Consider the following 22663-nt stretch of genomic DNA (forward strand, 5'->3'; position numbering starts at 1 on the left):
AAGAAAAAAAAGGAGGAAGAGAGGGAAAGCAAAATGGGTGAAGGGGAGTGGGAGACAGGCTTTGAGTTATGAAATGAACATCAGGAGGATAAAAGGTACAACATAGGGAATATAGTCAAAGTTATTGTAATGGCGCTGTGTTGTGTAGTGACAAACGGAACCTACGTTTGTGGTGAGCATAACATAGCAGATAGACTTGCTGAGTCACTATGTTGTAACCTGAAACTAATGTAACGTCTGTGTCAACTATGCTTTAATAAAAAAGTAATAAAAAAAGATTTTAAAAAGTCCTCACTACAATATATATATATATGGTGATGGATGTGTTAACTAATCTTGTGGTGTAAACATTTCACAGCATAGACGTGAATCAGGTCATCATGTTGTACACCTTAAACCTGTTATATCAGTGATATCTCAATAAAGTCTGAAAACACAGTTTTAACATAAAACATTATGCTAATCAAAGGAGCCAGTCACAAAAGACAACATGATGTATAATTTCATTTATATGAAATGCTCAGAACGGAAAATATATATGAAAAAGTAGATAAAATGGTGACTAGGGCTGACAGATGCAGAAAATGCAGTTTCATTAGAGGGCAAAGGTTTCCATCTGGGGTGATAAAAGTGCTCTAAAATTGATCATCAATGTGGTTGCACAATTCTGGGAATATACTAGGAACCACTGAATTATACACTTTAAATCTGACATTTGTATAGCATGTGAATTACATGTCAACCACTTTTTATGAACAAAACAAAACACAATCTCTTAAATCATCATATCCTAGAAATATAATTCACCTGTATAATAACTTTAATTCTGTGTCAAGCACACTACAGACAGTGACCTCTCGCCACTGTCCCTGACACCCTTCCAAAATATATTACATAAGACATGTGACTTGCACATGCTAGGTCATTGGCTCTTAGCTAAGATGATAGAACTTATAAGCATCAAACAAATATTAAACACATTTGAATACAAATGAAATCATCTGCCTTTGGCTTTTTCCACTTGACATCCCAATGCTCTGACTGCTCATATACTGTGTTTACTTTGAAATGTAAGAGTTACACTTTAACTTACTGATTGATTTCTCCTTGGAGATAAGTACAAGCAATGGGAGATGGAAACAGAAATTTGAAAAGAAGCACTGCATTCCACCAGGATGTCTATGAAATGGATTTCAGTTCTGCTGCTGCTACAGCTGAGCTGTTACTTCAGCTCTGGGAGTTGTGGAAAGGTGCTGGTGTGGCCCACAGAATACAGCCACTGGATCAATATAAAGACAATCCTGGATGAACTTGTCCAGAGAGGCCACGAAGTGACGGTTCTGACATCTTCAGCTTCCATTCTTGTTGATCCGAGCAAATCATCTGCTATTAAATATGAGGTTTATCCTGCACATTTACTTGGAAATGATTTCGAGGATTTTTTCAGAAAAATGCTCGACATATTGATTTATAATATACCAAGAGATACGTTTTGGGCATATTTTTCACAAATGCAAGAAATCTTCTGGGAATATTCTGACTGTATTCAAAAGTTCTGTAAAGATGTAGTTTTGAACAGGAAACTCATGACAAAACTACAAGAATCAAGGTTTGATGTCGTTCTTGCAGATACTATTGGACCCTGTGGCGAGCTGCTGGCGGAGCTACTTAAAATACCTTTAGTGTACAGTCTCCGCTTCTCTCCTGGCTATGCACTGGAAAAGCATAGTGGAGGACTTCCATTCCCTCCATCCTACGTGCCTGTTATTTTGTCAGAATTAAGTGATCAAATGACATTCATGGAGAGAGTAAAAAATATGATATATGTGCTTTATTTTGACTTTTGGTTCCAAGCATTTAATGAGAAGAGTTGGGATCGGTTTTACAGCGAAGTACTAGGTAAGTCATGTTTTTAATTGGTAGCATGAGGTTGTAATTCTTAGTGCCTTGGAAGGTGAGTTTGTATAAATACAAAGTCAGAGGAATTTGTCTTTTATAAGTGAAATGATGAAATATAAAATGATCTCTGAATCTCACAAATATTATGGAAAGACTTATATGACAGGGCCAGTTAGAACCCTGTGGTCCGTTATTTAGTACCTTACACTCCACGTAGTCAATAACCACAAATTAAAGCGCTGAGAATTTCTTGAAGCAACTACATATCTATTCTTTGTGTGTTTCTTTGTAATACTTTAAAAAAAATTTTTTTAACTTTTTTCTGGATAAAGTGTTTTAACCTTCCTTTGTTATTTATTAAATACAGGGTGAAAATATTACTTTTGATGTGTTTTATTTTTAGAATAATTTTAAGTCACAGCATATTGAGTCAAGATTTCCTACATAACCCTTGCCCACACACGTGCATAACGTCCCCCATTACGAACATCCCCCACCAGAGTGGTACATTTGTTACAACTGATGAACCTACATTGACACATTATTATCATCCAAAGTCCATAGTTTACATTAGAGTTCACTCTTGGTGTTTTACATTCTATAGGTTTTAACAAATTTAGAATGATACGAAAACACCACTATTATATCAGAGTAATTCCGCTGCTTTAAAAATCCTCTGCTGTGCCTATTTCCCACATATCCATTTTACTGTACTTTTTGCATTTTTAAAAAAAGGAGAGGGGCGCCTGCGTGGCTCAGTTGGTTAAGCTTCTGCCTTCAGCTTAGGTCATGATCCCAGAGTCCTATTTGTTTCGTTTTTTAAATTCCACATATGAGTGAAATAATATGGTATTTGTCTTTCTCTGACTAATTTTACTTACCATAATACCCTCTAGCTCCTTGCAAATTGCAAGATTTCATTTTCTTAAAGATTTTATTTCTTTATGTATGAGAGAGAGAGAGGGAAAGTGAATGAGAGAGAGAGGGAGAGAGAATCTGAATCATACTCCACACTGAGCGCAGAACCCCACTGGGGGCTCCATCCCATTACCACTAAATTGTGACCTGAGCCAAAACCAAGAGTTGGATGCTTAAACAACTGAGCCACCCAGGTGCCCAAAGATCTCAATCTTTTTTATGGCTGAGTAATGTTCATGGTATAAATATAGCACTTCATTTTTAGCCATTCATCAGTTCATGGACACTTAGGCTGTTTCCATAATTTTGCTATTGTAGATAATGCTGCTATAAACATTGGGGTACATGCATCCCTTTGAACAAATATTTTTGTATGCTTTCGGTAGATACCTAGTAGTGCAACTGCTGAATCATAGGGTACTTCTATTTTTCACTTTTTGAGAAACCTCCACACTTGTTTCTTGTGGCTTTGATTTTAGCCATTCTGAAAGATGCGAGGTGATATCTCATGGTAGTTTTGATTTGCATTTCCCTGACGATGAGTCATGTTGAGCATCTTTTCCTGTGTCTGTTGGCCATCTGTAGGCCTTCGTGGGAGAAATGTCTGTTCCTATCTTCTCTCCTTTTTTTTTAATTGGATTATTTGGTTTCGGAGGATTGAGTTGTGTAAGTTTCTTATATATTTTGGATACTAACCTTTTCTCAAATGTCATTTGCAAATACCTTCTCCCATTTAGTACACTGTCTTTTGGTTTTATTGATAGTTTCCTTCATTATGCAGAGGTTTGGTTGTTTTTCTTTCTTTTTTTTTTTTTTAACTTTGATGTAGTCCCAATAGTTTATTTTTGCTTTTATTTCCCTCCCATAAAGAAGATATATATAGAAAAATGTTCCTATGGCTGATGTCAGAGATATTACTGTATGTGTTCTCTTCAAGGATTTTTATGATATCAGGTTTCACATTTCATTTTTTAATCCATTCTGAATTTATTTTTCTGTATGGTGTAAGAAAGTAGTCCAGTTTCAACTTTTGCATGTAGCTGTCCAATTTTCCCAACACCATTCATTGAAGATACTATCTTTTTTCCATTGGATATTAATTCTTCCTTTGTCAAAGATTAATTGACCATATAACTGGATTTTCTATGCTGTTGCATTGCTCTGTGTGTCTGTTTTTGGGCCGTACCATACTGTCTTGATGACTAAAGCTTTGTAGTATAACTTCAAGTCTAGAATTGTGATAGCTCCCATTTTTTTTCTTCTCAAGATTGCTTTAGCTATTTGGGGTCTTTTGTGGTCTATACAAATTTTATTGCATTAAATGTATAGATTGCTTTGGGTAGTATATACAGTTCAATATTTGTTCTTCTAATCCATGTGCAGAGAATGCCTTTCCATTGCTTTGTATCCTCTTCCATTTCTTTCATCAATGTTTTATAATTTTCAGAGTATAGGTCCATCACCTCTTTGGTTAAGTTTATTCCTAGGTACTTTATTATTTTTGGTGCAATTATAAATGGGATTGTTTTCTTAATTTCTCTTTCTTCTGCATCATTATAATTATATAGAAATGTAACAGATTTCTGTACATCGATTTTGCATCCTGTGACTTTAATGAATTAACTTAAGAGTTCTAGTAGTTTTTTGGTAAGTCTTTAGGGTTTTCTACATATAGGATCATGACATCTGCAAATAGTGAAAGTATTGCTTCTTTCTTACCAATTTGGATAGCTTTTATTTCTTTTTGTTGTCTCATTGCTATAGCCAGGACTTCCAATATTATTTGGAATAAAAGTGGTAAGAGTGGATATCCTTGTCTTGCTCTTGACCTTAGGGCAAAAGCTCTCAGCTGTTCCCCATTGAGTAGGATGTGCACTATGGGTTTTCTGTATGAGGTCCTTATTTTGTTGAGGTATGTTCCCTCTAAACCAACTTTGTTGAGACTTTTTATCATGAATGGATGTGTACTTTGTCAAATGCTTTTTCTGCATATATGGAAGTGATCATATGGTTTTTATCCTTTCTCTTATGGATGTGACGTTTGGTTTTATCCCTTCAGGAAGACCCACTACATTATCTGAGTTAATGGGGAAGGCTCAAATATGGCTCATTCGAACCTACTGGGATTTTGAATTTCCTCGCCCACTCCTACCCAATTTTGAATTTGTTGGAGGACTCCACTGCAAACCTGCCAAACCCCTGCCTAAGGTAACTGATTCCTGTTTCTTGTTTTATTTGCTCTGAGGCATTTCACTAGTATTCTAGCTTAAAAAGACCATTCCTCAACAATGTTTGTGTGTCCCAACGATATCTGCAGGCAAATCCAATGTTTACTTGCTGTCACTCCAACATTTACACCATTCCTCATTTGAGATCCCAAGGTTTGATATCTTAGATATCAACATTAAAGTGTTTACTTGGCCTATAAGAACATGTGTTTTCTGCCAGACACAAAAGCCGGACAAAATCTCAGTAAGGAACATTGGGAGAACAGGGTTCTCAACCTTATAGCTGACTGACAAAATGAGCACAAAGAAAACTATCCCGTGTATATAATAAGGACCATAAATTCTGCATACTTAATAAGGACCAAATAATTTCAACCACTAATATCTGAAAAACATCCATAGTATTAAATTGCAAAAAAATAAAAAAATAAAATAAAATTGCAAAAAATTCTGTTAGTGTATGAGATGATATTCTTCATGAAAGAAAACAATAATGTAATATGTTTTAAATTGATACCTTTAAGACATAATTGAAAAACAATCATCTTTTACTGAATGATTTTATGGTCTCTTCAACATTTTGTTTGTCTGCCTTCTTATTGGTAATAAGATGAAACTAAGATCTTACTTGATGGTTAACCTAATATCAATATTAATTACAAATATGTAGTTATATATGGTAACTTTCTCAAGGTCTAAATCCTGAGGAAAAACTAGCAAAAGTTCTGTTCAGTATAACTCAAATGTCCATCAACAGATAAATACATAAACAAAATGTTTTTAGGCACAATGGAATATTAGTCATAAAATAGAAGAAAGTTCTAACACATACTCTGACGTGGAAATGTTTCAAGAGACTATGCAAAGTGAAAGGGGGCAATCACAAAAAGACAAATACTGAATGATTCCACTGATATGAGGTATGCAGGTTAGTCAAATTCATAGAAATACAAAATATAATGATGGTCACTAAAGATGGTGAAGGAGGGAATGGGGAATTGTTATATAATGGGTACAGAGCTCCAGTTTAGCGAGATGAAAAATTTCTGGTGATTGGTTACCAACAGTGTAAATATACACATTATGGAACTGCATACTCAGGAATATTTAAATGGTAAATTTTTTGTGTATTTTATCACAATTTAAAGATAAAACTAGGCATTACTCTAATAACTCTTGATAATATTTGGTATCTATCTTTAGCTGTTTGTAGAAATTCTTTTTTTTTTTTTTAAGATTTCTTTATTTATTTGAGAGACAGCAGGGGGGCTGGGAGGAGAGGAGCAGAGGGAGAGGGAATACCCAGCAGATTCCCTGTTGAGTGTAGAGCCAGACACAGGGCTCAATCTCACAACCCTGACCTGAGATGAAATCAAGAGTCAGACGCTTACCTGACTGGGCCACCCAGGCACCCCTGTAGAAATTCTTTTCATAGTGTTTGCTGTGCTGTTCCTCTGTTGTGATGGAGTAAATTCTTTCTTCACAGGAAATGGAAGAGTTTGTCCAGAGCTCTGGAGAAAACGGTATTGTGGTGTTTACTCTAGGGTCGATGATCAAAACCATGCCAGAGGAAAGAGCCAATACGATTGCATCAGCCCTTGCCCAGATTCCACAAAAGGTTACATAAAGTAACTTAGTCCTATACAACTACTTAATGAGTCTATTAAACTGTGTAAAGGATCTAATTACCCTTTCCTTCATGACACGGAAACCATTATGATAGTTCTAATTGATCTCAGACATAAGCAAAATATACATGCCAAATGCTAAAGTCGTACAGAAGGTGTTTTGACGATAACTTTGGCATTAACATTGAGATCAGAAAGAAATATATTTAGTAGGTATATATTTAGCAGGGTGAGGGTAAAGTTTGCTATTATAATGTATCATGGACAGATACAGAAATCACCAAATTCTGTCCTGTCATTCACTTCTTTTCCTTACAGGATTTCCAAGGGCACTGAATATCTCATAGATGTTCTCAGAAAGGAGCTAAATTTCAAGTTGTGTTCAGTAGGAACCGATAAAAGTCTGAAAATCACCACACAGTTTACACCTGCCGGATACTCCAGGGTCCTTTTCCTTCCCCTAAATTTTGGAGATAACTCTATTCAGAATGCTGTTCAGAGAAAGGATGGTCAGGGCTCACCAAGCTATGGCTAGGTGTTCATCCAGCCTAAATGATTTAGAGAAAGAGAAAAACTGACATGACTGGTGGAGTGGGCCCTATTAAGAGTAAAAGAGTAAGATAAATGAAAAGGGGGGAGATGGGTCCATCCCTCAAGTTGACGCTGTGCTTAGTAATATGTGGTTCCAAAAGGACTTTAACTTATCAGAATAATAACTCTTCCTGATTAAGGAAGGAAATGGAAATATATTAACGAGTCAACCAGAAACAAGCCTAGCATGGGAAAGTTTTAGATGCCTCTTTCTACATGAAACAGAGAAGTAAAATATTTTCAATATATACATAACACCTACAGTATTTTGGTTTTTGTCAACTACTTTTTAGTTTACTGATATAGTTTCTCCTTATGCTAATGTTTGCTTAATATCCAAAGTTACTTGAACATTCACATAACAAATATATGTTAACCAAAGTAAACTATTATCCAGTTTGAGGATTGCTGGAGAATTCTAAAATCAATCTATTTTGGTACTGGGAATGAATTGTTTCGGTATAGATTGCATATTAATCCATGTTGTCAATGCTTCGTAGTCCATCATTGATGTGTTAACAATCAGTTAAATAAAATTGTGCATCATCACAGTTTTGGATATTTTTCAACAGCTACACTGTTATTTCTGAAGTGCCAACAGGCTCTTTGTAACATTTAAGGAACTTCCAAACCAAGAAATAGTAATAATAATCTGGATTCATGTAAATATGAAATTATTTATATTAATAAATTGCTAATAAGAATTATGTATTTTGCACAAGTAGCAGATTGCATATTTAGCTTTTTGTACATCAAAAGATGTAAAACTCTAATAAAATAACTCATGGAACAAGTGGATATAAGTGAACTCCCTTCTGTAACACATAAAAAGAAATAAATAGGTTAATATTACATTGGAAGATGAAAGTAATTATAATAGATAAAACAAAACACATGTGTAGATCTTAGTAATTTCCCACTGGTTTGAGGTAGAATTATAATAACTGCCTAAAAATTTCTTAAATACTTGAATTTGTCACTGATACTCTCATTTGTCTAATCTCCATGTGATTACATTACATTACATAATCTCCATCATGATTATGTAAATTCATACTTGATTGAATATAAAAAGAAGTAACAAAATGTGGGTATTTTATTATACCAGTGTTTTAGTAGCCTCATTTTTAATATATTTTGTCCTCATCATCACTCAGCTAAAGGGGTCTAACTAGATTATCTCTTAATTTCCTTAAAATTCTATCATGCTAGAACTTCAAAGTTCAACTCATGAAATAAGGTATTGTCTTTACCAGGTTCTATGGAGATTTGATGGCAAGAAACCAGACACCTTAGGGCCAAATACTCAGCTGTATAAATGGATCCCCCAGAATGACCTTCTTGGTAAGAATCTGGAAGACACTGAATTGAAAGTAATTCTAAACAAAATGATAAGAGTTCCCAAGGGGCGAATTGATTGAACATTTATCATTGAAAAACTCAAAAACAAAACTTAACTTCCCTTACATTTATTTTGCAGTCTTCAGGGGGAAAAGATAAGATACAGCATGTTATTATACACGGTCACATTCCTTATGGCCAGAATCAAAGTATCTTTATTTTAGGTGTAATTTCTTCTCAAAAGTAATTTTTTTTTTTATTTTTTAAATGAAATTCAAATAGCCAACATGTAGTACATCATCAGTTTCAGATGGAGCATTCAATATAACAATGCTTATCAAATCACATGCCCTCCTTAATGCCCACAACCCAGTTACCCCAGCCCCCATCCACCTCCCCTCCACAACCCTCAGTTTGTTCCCCATAATTTAGAGTCTCTCGTGCTTTGGCTCCCTCTCTGATTTCTTTCCATCTGTTTTCTCTCCCTTCCCTGGGATCCTCTGTGCTATTTCTTATGTTCCACATATGAGTGAAACCGTATGATAATTGTCTTTCTCTGATTGACTTCTTGCATTCAGCATAATATCCTCCAGTTCCATCCATGTCAGTGTAAATGGGAAGTATTCATCCTTTCTGATGGCTGAATAATATTCCATTGCATATATATACCACATCTTCTTTATCTAGTCATCTGTCCATGGATATCTTAACTCTTTCCATAGTTTGGCTATTGTGGACATTGTTGCTATAAATATTGGAGTGCAGGTGCCCTTTCAGATCACTACATTTATATCTTTGGGATAAATACTTAGTAGTGCAATTGCTAGGTCATAGGGGAGCTCTATTTTCAACTTGTTGAGGATCCTCAAACTTTTTTTCCAGAGTGGCTGCACCGGCTTGCATTCCCACCAACAGTGTAAGAGGGTTCCCCTTTCTCCACATCCTTGCCAACATTTGTTGTTCCCTGTCTTATTAATTTTAGCCACTCTGACTGGTGTGGGGTGGTATCTTATTGTGGTTTGCGTTTGTATTTCCCTGATGTCAAGGGATGTTGAGCATTTTATCATGTGTCTGTTGGCCATTTGCATGTCTTCTTTGGAGAAATGTCTGTTCATGTCTTCTGCCCATTTCTTGACTGAATTATTTGTTTTTTTGGGGGGGGGTGTTGAGATTGATAAGTTCTTTATAGATCTGGATACTAGCCCTCTATCTGATATGTCATTTGCAAATATCTTCTCCCATTCCCTAGGCTGCCTTTTAGTTTTGTTGACTGTTTCCTTTGCTGTGCAGAATCCTTTGGTCTGGAGGAAGTACCAAGAGGGCATTTTTGCTTTGTTTCCCTTGCCTTTGGAGACATGTCTAGCAAGAAGTTGCTGTGGCCTAGGTTGAAGAGGTTGCTGCCTTTGTTCTCCTCTAGGATTTTGATGGATTCCTATCTCACAGTTAGGCCTTTCATCCATTTTGAGTTTATCGTTGTGTATGGTGTAAGGAAATAGTCCAGTTTCATTCTTCTACATGTGGCTGTCCAATTTTCCCAGCACCATTTATGAAAGAGGCTGTCCTTTTTGCATTGGATATTCTTTCCTGCTTTGTGGAAGATTAGCTGATCATAGAGTCGAGGGTCCATTTCTGTGTTCTCTATTCTGTTCCACTGATCTATGTATCTGTTTTTGTGCCAGTACCACACTGTTTTGATGATTACAGCTTTGCAGTATAGCTTGAAGTCTGGCATTATGATGCCCCCAGCTTTGGTTTTCTTTTTCAACATCCCTTTGGCTATTCGGGGTCCTTTCTGGTTCCATACAAATTTTAGGATTATTTGTTCAAGTTCTATGAAAAATGTTGATGTTATTTTGATAAGGATTGCACTGAATGTGTAGTTTGCTCTGGGTACCATAGACATTTTACCTACATTTATTATTCCAATCGATGAGCATGGAATATTTTTTTTCCATTTCATTGTGTCTTCCTCAATTACTTTCATAAGTCTTTTGTAATTTTTAGAATACAGATCCTTTACCTCTTTGGTTAGGTTTATTCCTAGGTATCTTATGGTTCTTGCTACAATTGTAAATGGAATTGACTCCTTAATTTCTCTTTCTTCTATCTCATTGATTCTGTCTCTCACTGATTACTGTGCATTGATTTTATATCCTGCCATGTTGCTAAATTCCTGTATGAGTTCTAACAATTTTGGGGTGGAGTCTTTCGAGTTTTCCACATAAAGTATTATGTCAACTTTGAAGAGAGAGAGTTTGACTTCTTCTTTGTCAATTTGAATGCCTTTTATTTCTTTTCATTGTCTGATTGGGGAGACTAGGACTTCTATTACTATATTGAACAAAAATGATGAGAGGGAGCATCCCCATCATGTATCTGACCTTAGAAGAAAAGCTCTCAGTTTTTCCCCATTGAGAATGATATTCAGTGTGGGCTTTTCATAGATGGCTTTTATGATATTGTGGTATGTTCCCTCTATCCCTACACCGTGGAGAGATTTAATTGAGAAAAATACTGTATTTTCTCAAATGCTTTTTCTGCATCAATTGAGAAGATCATTTATGGTTCTTGTCCTTTCTTTTATTAATGTGATGTATCACATTGATTGATTTGTGGATGTTGAACCAACTTTACAGCCCAGGAATAAATGCCACTTGGTCTTGGTGATTAATCCTTTTAATGCACTGTTGGATCCTATTGACTAGTATCTTGGGGAGAATTTTGCACCCATGTTCATCAGGGATATTGGTCTATAATTCTCCTTTTGGTGGGGTCTTTTTCTGGTTTGGGGATCAAGGTAATGCTGGCCTCACAGAATGAATTTGGAAGTTTTCCTTCCATTTCTACTTTTTGGAACAGCTTCAGAAGAATAGGTATTAGTTCTTCTTTAAATGTTTGGTAGGATTCTCTCGGGAAGCCATCTGGCCCTGGACTCTTATATGTAGGGAGGTTTGTGATTACTACTTCAATTTCCTTGCTGGCTATGGGTCTGTTCAGATTTTTTATTTCTTCCTGTTTCAGTTTAGGTAGTTTATAAGTTTCCAGGAGTACATTCATTTCTTCCAGATTGCCTAACTTGTTGCCATACATGTGCTCATAACATGTTCTTAAATTATTTGTATTTCCTTGGTGTTGGTCATAATCTCTCCTCTTTTATTCGTGATTTTATTAATTTGGGTCCTTTCTGTTTTCTTTTTGGTAAGTCTGGCAAGTGTTTATCAATCTAATTAATTCTTTGAAAGAACAAGCTTTTAGTTTCATTGATCTGCTCTACTCTTATGGCATCTATTTCATTGAGTTGTGCTCTAATCTTTATTATTTTTCTTCTCCTGCTTGGTTTAAACTTTATTTGCTGTTCTTTTTCCAGTTCCTTTAGGTGTAAGGTTAGCTCGTGTATTTGAGACTTTTCTAATTTTTTTTTAAAGAACTCTTGCATTGCTATGTACTTCCCTCTTAGGACTGCCTTTGCTGCATCTCAAAGGTTTTGAACTGTTGTGTTTTCATTTTCATTTGTTTCCTTGAAATTTTTTAATTCCTCTTTAATTTCCTGGTTGGCCCAGTCATCCTCTAGTAGGATGTTCTTTTATTTCCAAGTGTTTGAGTTCCTTCCAAATATCTTCTTGTAATTGAGTTCAAGTTCAAAAATTATGGTCTCAAAATATGCAGGGGATAATCCCATTCTTTTGGTATGGGTTGAAACCCAATTTGTGACTATGTGATCTATTCTGGAGAATGTTCCAGATACACTCGAGAAGAATGTGTATTCTGTTGCTTTAGGATGGAGTGCTCTATATATCTCTGTGAAATTCATCTGCTCCAGTGTGTCATTTAATGCCCTTGTTTCCTTGCACTCTTCTGCTTCAATGATCTGTCCATTGCAGTGAGTGGGGTATTGAAGTCCCCTACTATCATTGTGTTATCATCAGTGTGTTTCCTTAATTTGGTTATTAATTTGTTTATAAAATTGGCTGCTCCCAAGTTAGAAGCATAAATATTTCTAACTGTTACATCTTCTTACTGGATAGACCCTTTAATTATGATATAGCGTCCCTTTTCATCCCTTACGACAGTCTTTGGGTTAAAATCGAATTTGTCTGATATAACGTTTGCCACCCCCAGCTGATGCCCATTAGCATGATAAATGGTTTTCCACCCCCTCACTTTCAATCTGGAGGTGCCTTTGGGTCTAAAATGTGTCTCTTGCAGACAGCATATTGTTGGATCTTGCTTTTTTATGCAATCTGATACCCTGTGTCCTTTGATTAGGGCTTTAGCCCATTTACATTCAGAATAACTACTGAAAGGTATGAGTTTAGTGCTATTGTATTAACCTGTAAAGTTACCGTTTCTGTAGATTGTCTCTGTTCCTTTCTGGTCTGTGTTACTTTTGGACTCTCTCTTCACTTAAATGATTCCCTTTAATTGTACTTGCAGGGCTGGTTTAGTGATCACAAAATCTTTTAGTTTCTGTTTGTCCTGGAAGCTTTTTATCTCTCCTTCTATTTTGAGTGAGAGCCTTGCGGGATAAAGTACTCTTGGTTGCATATTTTTCTCATTTAGCACCCTGAATGTATCATGTCAGTTCTTTCTGGCTTGCCAGGTCTCTGTGGATTGGTCTGCTGTGAGTATAATGTTTCTACCCTTGTAGGTTACAGAATTTTTGTCACAAGCTGCTTTCAGGATTTTCTCTTTTTTGCCAAGATTTTCAAGTTTCATTTTTAGATGTTGAGGAGGTGACCTATTTTTATTGATTTTGAGGGGGGTTCTCTGTGCCTCCTGGACTTGCATGCCTGTTTCCTTCCCCAGACTAGGCATCTTCTCAGCTATGATTTGCTCAAATATACCTCATGGCCCTCTTTTTCTCTTCTTCTGAGACCCCAATAATTCTATTATTGTTTTGCTTTATGGTAGCACTGATTTCTCAAAGCCTCCCCTCATGGTCCATTAGCTGTTTTTCTTGCTTTTCTCTGGCTGCCTTCCTTTCCATCATCTTGTCTTCTATATCATTGACTCTCTTCTGCCTCATTTACCCTGCTGTAAGAGCATCCATTTTTTTTTAAAGATTTTATTTATTTATCTGACAGAGAGAGACAGCCAGCGAGAGATGGAACACAAGCAGGGGGAGTGGGAGAGGAAGAAGCAGGCACCCAGCGGAAGAGCCTGACGTGGGGCTCGATCCCAGAATGCTGGGATCACGCCCTGAGCCGAAGGCAGACGCTTAACGACTGCGCCACCCAGGTGCCCCAAGAGCATCCATTTTTACTGCACCTCAGTTAAAGCATCTTTAATTTTGGCTTGATTAGATTTTATTTCTGCACTAAGAGATTCTCTAGTGTGTTTTAGGCTTTTTTCCAGCCCACTTAGTAACTTTATAATCATTATTCTGAATTCCAGCTCTGACATTTTACTTATATCCATATTGATTAGATCTGTGGCAGATAGTATTACCTCTGGTTCTTTCTTTTGTTGTGATTTCCTCCTTGTAGTCATTTTGCCCAGAGAAAAATGGATGAATAAGATAACAAAATAAAAAATATCAACCATGACCCAAACAAAATACACACTAGACAAATGCAAAGAGATCAGAAATGAAAAAAAGAAAAGAAACAGAAAAAAAAGGGGGGAGAGAGATTGCAATCTCCCAGGTGGACAAGCCACGGTGATCTACTTGGTTCTGGGTGTATTTTGGTCAGTTTGTTAGAAGACACTAAATCCCAAAATTGTAAAGAAAGCAAAACTTATGTAAATACACAAATAAAATTCAAACAGTGAAAGGAAGCCAAAAACGAAGAATATATCTATAAAATATAAATTTAAAAATGAAAGTTAAAAAAAAAAATACTTAAAAACAAAGAGTTGGAATAAATAAATAAAATCTTTAAAAAAAAAAAAAAAGAGTTGCTAAAATTAGAAACCAATTGGGGTGCCTGGGTGGCTCAGTGAGTTAAGTGACTGCCTTTGCCTCAGGTCATGACCTCCAGGTTCTAGGGTCCACCTTGCATTTGGCCACTTCCTCTGCAGGCAGTCTGTTTCTCTCTCTCTCCCTCTGCTCCTTTCCCATGCTCGTTCTATCTCTCTCTCTCAAATAAGTAAATAAAAATCTTAAAAAAATAAAATAAAATTAGAAACTACTTGAAAAGGAAAAAAAGAAAAAAGAAAAGGAAAATTCAAAACTGAAAGATAAATGAATCTTGAGAAAAAACTCGAATTCTATGTACTATTTTCCCCTAGCTCTGGAGTTTCGTAGTCCTGTGTGCTCCACAAACTTGGTGTTCCCCTGTTGTTTCAGCTGGTCTTCTGGGCGAGGGGCCTGCTTCACTGATTCTCAGGTGTCTTTGCCCAGGCACATTTGTACCACCCCTTGCCAGGGGGCCTGGATCAGTATAAGCTGATTCTGATTGTTCTCTGTGGCTTTTGTTCCCTGAAAGCCCTCTGTGCCTCTTTAGAGGATGAAAATAAAAATGGCTGCAACCCAATTTCCAGCTCTAGAACTGAAAGATGGTAGCCCCCTCTCTTCAGTAAACCCTCAGGGATAAGCAGTCTTCACCTCTGTGTGTGCCAAACTCTGCAGACTCTCGCGGGGTGTGCCCACACTGATCCTCCCTGGGAAGGTGGAGGGTCACCACGTTTCTGCCCTTTACAGGACCCACATACACATACATGGACCTGCACCCTCCTACACAGCCCGTCCAGAGGAAACGTGGAGGGTCACCATGTTTCTGCCCTTTGGAGGGCTGCCACAGAGAGAGCGGTCACCCAATCATGCTGCCGTTGGCAGTTTATGGTGAACCGAGCGAGAGTCCCTGCCCGGTCTCACTGAACATAAGCAGTTTCCCTGCTCCAATGCTTGGAAATACTGCCGGCTCAGGAACTCCCGTTCTGTGATGGCAGGGATCCTGACACCATGCGATCCCACCTAGGATTCTGCCCCACTTCACCACCTGAGCACCTTTCAGGCAGGGTTCTGATTTTGCACTCTGGGACTACATTACTTTTCAGTAGCCGGCTTAGGGAGGCTCCCTTCCCCCGCCATTTATCTTCTGGATATACCCTCAGATTTTTTTCTCTGCACCTTCTACCTTGCAAAAAGTGGTCACTTTTCTATTTATAGAATTCAGGGAATTCTTTTCTTACATCTGTGGTTGAATTCATAAGTGTTCAGAATCATTTGATAGTTCTCTAGCTAAATTCAGGGACAAGATGAAATGGGGTCCCCTACTCTTCCACCATCTTGCCTCCCCCGATAATTTTTCAACAATTACCTGGATCATCACTCTGTCTCCTAATTCTCTCAACCTACTCCTATCCTTTCTCATTCTGCATGGGTATTCAGTGCCACTGAAAAATAACGGCCCCTCTTTAATTACCAGCGACTCTACATGTTCTCTAGGAAAACACCACAATCTTGTTCATGAAGTCATCACACACTTCATGATAAAGTGCAGTCTTTCCTTCCCCTGATTTGAACCACCACCATCACTCCTACATGTTAAACTCGGTGACTTTACCATGTAAGAGAATATGTTCTAATATGCCACCTCCTTTTTTCTTTTTTTGAACATGCTATTCTTTATCCAGAATGTTCTCTTTCAATTTGTCTGTCCAGCCATCTTGTATTCATTTTTCAAGTTACAAGTACCACACCAATCTTCATTTACCTCTCCAGCAGATTTATGTGCCTCTTGCTCTGAAATCTGAAAGCCATTTTGATGCTGTTTCACGTGTATAAAAATATATATGCCTTATGTTGCCCAACTCTCGTTTTAGTTCTAAGACTTATAATTAATAACATGCTGAGATTCATCCAATCCTAGGTCATCCAAAAACCAAAGCCTTCGTAACTCATGGTGGAACCAATGGCATCTATGAGGCGATCCACCACGGGATCCCCATGGTGGGCATTCCTTTGTTTGCGGATCAACCTGATAACATTGCTCACATGAAGGCCAAGGGAGCAGCTGTCAGTCTGGATTTCCACACGATGTCTAGTACAGATTTGCTCAATGCTTTGAGGATGGTCATTAATGACACTTCGTGAGTATTACAATTTTTTTCATTAATAGTATTTATAGATAAGTTCTTCTGTCCACGGTGACTATGAGCTTCATCCTCTATTTAAGAGGCTAATTTTAAAATTTTAATATGATTTAACTGATCTTATATCTACTTTTATTTTCAACCAGATATTTATTTCAAAGTTGCATTTTAACCCCATTGATTTAATGGGGAACCAATTACTGCAACAATTTTCTACATGAATAAATGCAAAAGTTATGTAGGTAATTATAAGAACACATTTTTTAAAATATGATAGAATCCATAGAATTAAAGAGTGAAGAATTTTTGGTTATGTAAAAGAAGTTTCAATTCAGTACCAAAAATTTCCAAAACTATAAATCTCCTTTTGCTCAAAAATTAATTTTTATTCTTATTTTAATATATTTATAATATGTAATTTATGTACCACAAAATTTAAAGTATAAAAATCAAATATATGTATTATGTTACGGAATTATGAAACCATCATTATAATCTAAGTTTGGGACATTTGCGTTAGACCAAAAAGGAATCACATATGACTTAGAAGTCATTTCCCATTCCTCTTGCCTTCAGTAAACATTAATATACTTTCTGTCTCTACAAACTGCTGTATCCTGGATATTTCATACAAATGGAATCGTACAGTTTATGGTCTTTTGCGTGTAGTTTCTTTCACTTGGCATGTTTTTGAATATCATTCATGTGGTAGTTTTGTATTGCTGAATAATATTCTATGATATGGAAATGATACAATCTATTTATCCATTTATCAATTCATGAACCTTTTGGTTTTTTCCACATTTAGGAATTATACATATTGCTACACATGTAATCGTGTGAACAAAATTTTTCCTTTCTTTTGGGTAGACATCAAGGAGTAGAATTGCTGGTCATATGTTAACTCTGTGAGGAACTGCCAAATTGATGTCCAAATGAGATGCACCATTTTACATTTCCACCAGCCCAGTATGGGAGATCCAAGTTATCCACATCATTACCAACACTTGTTATCATCTGTTTTATTACAGACATCCTAGTGGGTGTGAAGTGGTCTCTCCTTGTGGTCTTGATTTGCATTTCCCTTACAGCCAAAGTTCTTAAGTATCTTTTCATATACTAGTTGCCATTCATATAGCCTCTTTAGGGAAATGTCTATTCCAATTCTTTGATACTTTTTAAATTTGATTATTTGTCTCACCTTATTAAAGAATTTGTTATGTGTTATGGATACAATACATTATCAGATATATGATTTATAAATATTTTCTTTCTTTGATTTTTCTCTTTCTTGATTTTGTCCTTTGAAGATAAAACTTTTTAAATATGATAAGATAAATAGTGAAGTTTTCTACATTACAGAGGAAAACAACGCAAGGGAATTTGTAGTGCCTAGCACAGCACCCATGAATTCAGTATCTATTACTACTATCAGTATTAACATTACAGTACGAGGGGATCATCGAAGAAATACCAAAAAAAGTATTACAGAGAAGAAAATAGTAGAACAATCAAATAATAAAAATACTTAAAATAGTCACGAAAGAAAAAGAAATATATGGCAGGTTGTACAAATAGCAAAGAAAATAGAGTAAGACAGTAGATGAAAATACAACTATGCCACTACTTCCATTGAAGCTAAACAGACTAATTTAAAGACAAAGATTGTCAGAATGCATTTTAGAAACTACATACTGTTCATGAGACATGTTCACATAGAAGTGTACAAGAAGAGAGTCAGTACAAAGGTAGGAAAGGATCTATTTTAGCAGTAACCATTTAGAAAGATGTTGTACCTGTGCTAATATCAGACACAGCAGTCCAGAATCACTACCAAAAATAAAGATACGTCTTTCATAATGATAAATAGATTGACCTTTCAAAACAATACAAATTACTAATTGGTGACACCTACTATTAAAACATCAAAATGCAGCAGAAGAGGACAAAGGAACAAACACACCCAAATCTATAGTCATAACATTGTTTTTAAACAACTTTCTCAGTAACGGAAAAAGAAGACAGACAGAGAGAAAGAAAGGAATGAAGGAAAGGAGGGAGGGAGTGAGGAGGAAAGGAAAGGAAAGGAAAGGAAAGGAAAGGAAAGGAAGGAAGAAAAAGAAAGAAAGAAAGAAAGAAAGAAAGAAAGAAAGAAAGAAAGAAAGAAACACCTAAATGTTCTGAAGGACACAATTTAAAAATATAACCTGCCTGACATACATATACATCATTCTATATAAAACAACAGAGAATACACATTTTTCAGGAATGGAATAGATACTGGAATTAACCCTACGCTGGGCCAGAAACCAAGAGTAAATATGAAAAATATAAATTGTCAAGAGTATATTGTCCAGCCTACTGGAATTCACTTAGAAATTGTCAAAAAGAAAGATAACTGAAACATCTCTAAATTTTGGAAATTAAGCAATATACTTCTACATAATTCAGTCAATAATGAAATCATAATCATAAATACTCCTTCTTCTCAGCAATTCCACTTCTATAATATATACAAACAAAACTGTATAAATATGTAAATCAAAAGAAATACACAAGATTTTTATGACAGCATTAGTGGTAATGGCCAAAAAATTGTTAACACAAATGTCCACTGCTTGTTAAATGAAGAAATAATCTGTGGTATTGCCAAACAATGGAATACTATACAGTGATAGCATTAACCAACAACTGTGACACAAAAGACAAAAGGAAATGAGTGCTACCTTATTATTCCAATATATAAATAATAAAAGCTAATCTATGATGACTAAAAGGGTCGGGAAACATGGGGTGTTTCCGGGTAGCTTGTGATACTCTATATAAATATCTTAGTAGTAGGTATATTATTACATCCACTTCACAATAATATTCTAGCTAATTTTGAATTTATGAGCTATTCAGTTAAGATTACGTGAATTTTTCATACGTAATAAATGTTATATGGAAAATATAACATGTTTTCAAATTCTAGGTTTCAAATAGCAACACACACACACACACACACACACACACGCACAGAACAAATGTCTGACGATGCTTTGATAGTGTGGCCCAGAAGACTTTCTGAGCTGGGACATCCATCAAGAGGTAGAAGCAGCCTTGGAGAGTTGCAGGGAAGAGTGTCCAGCAGAGAGACAGAAGGGACAGAAAGTACAAAGGTGCTGAGGTGAGGACCCGTATGGCAAATTCAGGGAACTGCTAGCAGGTCTCTGTGCCTACAACAGTGTACACGGGACAAAGTGACAGGAGAAGAGGTTGCCAGGGGTCTGTATCTGTAAGATCCTATAGTCCACAATGCATAGTTGGATTTTATTCTAAACGTAATGAGAAGCCAGATGGAAATTTTGAGCAGGGAAGCGTCATGATCTGATATCTGTTTCAAAAGTCACAGTGGCTACATGATGGAAAATAAAGAGTAGAGGGTAGAGGAGTGAAGACAAGGGACCAGTGAGGTGGCATTTTACTCACCATGACACAATTCCCTTTACCGCTTCATGAGGATCATTCTGTAGTTGCACTCCCACCATCTCATTTAGAGCTGTCACAATGGCCCATATCATTTTCTCTGTTAGAAAAGATTAAACTATCCTAACTTAACTTCCACTTTCACTTTTTAAAATATTCATTGATGGGAAACTTCCAATTTAAAAGCCAAATCTCCTAAGAGGACCGAAACAAAAAACATAGCACTTCTATAATTCTATGACATTTATCTTGAATCATTTGTATGACACTTTTCAAAAACCTTTCATGGGAATCACAGGATTAGGCAAACTAGCTTCCTTTCAATGTCACTGTCTTTATGTTTCTCCTTTAGATACAAAGAGAATGCCATGACATTATCAAGAATCCACCACGATCAGCCTATAAAGCCCTTGGATCGAGCAGTCTTCTGGATCAAGTTTGTCATGCGCCACAAAGGAGCCAAACACCTCAGGCCAGCCTCCCATGACCTCACCTGGTTCCAGTACCACTCTTTGGATGTGATTGGGTTCCTGCTGGCCTGTGTGGCAACTGCTGTATTTGTCACCACCCAATGTTGTCTCTTTTGTTACCGGAAGTGTGCAAAAAGAGGGAAGAAGGAAAAAAAGGAGTAGTTGTATCTGGGGCCTCAAGCAGGTATGCCTCAGAGATGGGACTCCTCCAGTTTATTCCAGCAAGAAGTTGTGACGTAAGGTTCCCTTCCTCCTCTGACAAAATGACTTTTCACAACTTAGCTTCTCAGATCAAACTCTGCTCTCAAGGGTTTACTGCCTGTTTGAGAGTTAGAAATATGTCATGCCAACAGAAAAACTGGCAATAATTAAATAAAATGAAAAGGAAACCGTATGTGTATTTATTGAAACTTATTATTCCAAATCAAAAGTCATCCCCCTCCAAAAATTATTGAGCTTAACTGTGTTTCAAACATTGGGCATGGACACAAGAACATTAAGAAGGCTAGTCACAATATCACTATTATTGTGCAAATATATTTTAACTTAATTTTGGTGCAGAATTTTGTAGTTTTGTGCTGTGCTAGCGAAACTACACATAGTTGAAATTGTATAAAATGATTTACCCATCCATTTTGTTTTGGGAGACCACTAATTCTCCACAGTAAGATCCAGCCTCAGCCTCACTCCTTATCTAAGGACATGGCAAGTTGTTGGCCTTCATCCACTTGTCACTTTCCCGCGGAATGTATGTGAATTTAGAAATATAACAGCTATCTGTTTCCTATGATAAAACTGAGCTATTGGGGCACCTGGGTGGCTCAGGTGCCTAAGCTCTGACTCTTGGTTTCAGCAAAGGTCATGATCTCAGGGCTGTGGGATGGAGCCCTGAGTTGGGCTCTGGGCTCAGCATAGAATCTGCTGGAAGTTATCTCCCTCTCCCTCCCCTCCCCTTCTGCTCCTCCCCCTGCTCATGGGCATGCTCTCTCTCTAAAATCAATTAATAAAATCTTTTAAAAACTCCGAGCTATTTATGACAGATTTCCTTCATTAGCTTATTCTCTTTACCTCACAGTCCTTTAAAAAGATTCACCTGCGGGCTTTCACACTCATTTTACCCTTTTAGAATGGATATAAAGTCTCACTTGCAGGTTGAACAATATAGAACATGCCCCCTAAAGAACTCACTGAACTTTCACTCTCTCCTCTTGTGTGTGTACATATATATGCCTACTTCTTTCGAAACCAGGCACATCATCTCTTAGCTATTACAGATATGGTGAGCAATTCCACGTCTTTGTTGAAAGCAATTGAAGTAATTATCATTCCCTAGAACCATGCTTAGTTGAGCATGCCTCATTCTTTCTCTTCCAAGAGCAGTCAGCTTGCTGTTCCATCCTTTCCATTAACATAATAAGGAAACCTTAAATCCTTTAGCATGAAAAAAAAGAATACAATCATTTCCTGAAACCTAGGTACAGGATGACTGACCATAATTAATAACAATGCAAAGAAAACAAAAATATGTAAATTTTATGGAAATAGGGGAATCAAACTACAAGCATTCTCAAGGCCCTCCTGAAACCTACATATCAGGGAATCCCTTTATGATCCAAGTCGTTCAGATGAGAGAAAAACACCTGTCTTTATTGGTCAACAAGACGATCACTGAAGTCTCACAACATTCTCCAGCCTTAGGCTTGAATTTGTTTGCAAAACAAGTTAAAACTTGGATGCGCGGAGGAATTCTCAGAAAAGTTTATCACCAAATTTTCCACACGACTCTTCTAGATAATTGACACATTTTTAACGAAACACACTATAGTGCCGCAGTAGATAAAATATTGTTAAACCATGCACGTAGGCTTAATTAATTTTCCTCAAATCGATCCTGTAACACACGTAACAGATAAAGGTAGGGAATCACTGCAGAGCCAGAAATATGACAAATGAGAAACAAAAAAACAATAGAGGAAACTAAATGGAGGATACGAACGGGCAATTCACAGAAGTAAAAATGGCCAATAACATAAGAAAAGCAGTAAAAGGTACGAATTCTCAGGAAAATGTAAATTGAGTCAAG

The 22663-nt window shown here is 36.6% G+C and overlaps 1 protein-coding gene across 3 annotated transcripts; it reads left to right on the forward strand.

The window, feature by feature from the left end:
- Window positions 1-1175: 1175 nt before the first annotated feature.
- On the forward strand, window positions 1176-21119 carry LOC103679183 (UDP-glucuronosyltransferase 2B31). Of its 3 annotated transcripts, none has more exons than XM_040625491.1 (6): window positions 1176-1899; window positions 4877-5025; window positions 6532-6663; window positions 8521-8608; window positions 16420-16639; window positions 20463-21119. In XM_040625491.1, exons 1-6 carry the CDS (start codon window positions 1176-1178, stop codon window positions 20740-20742), a joined length of 1593 nt encoding a protein of 530 aa, XP_040481425.1. In that variant the 3' UTR covers window positions 20743-21119. The 3 variants fall into 3 exon arrangements, with proteins under 3 accessions (XP_040481425.1, XP_040481428.1, XP_040481426.1); XM_040625494.1 differs by having other exon boundaries at window positions 1176-1647; XM_040625492.1 differs by lacking the exon at window positions 6532-6663.
- The last annotated feature ends 1544 nt before the right edge of the window (window positions 21120-22663 follow it).

This window comes from Ursus maritimus, unplaced genomic scaffold (assembly GCF_017311325.1).
Source record: "Ursus maritimus isolate PB19 unplaced genomic scaffold, ASM1731132v1 scaffold_8, whole genome shotgun sequence".
Classification (NCBI taxonomy): domain Eukaryota; kingdom Metazoa; phylum Chordata; class Mammalia; order Carnivora; family Ursidae; genus Ursus; species Ursus maritimus.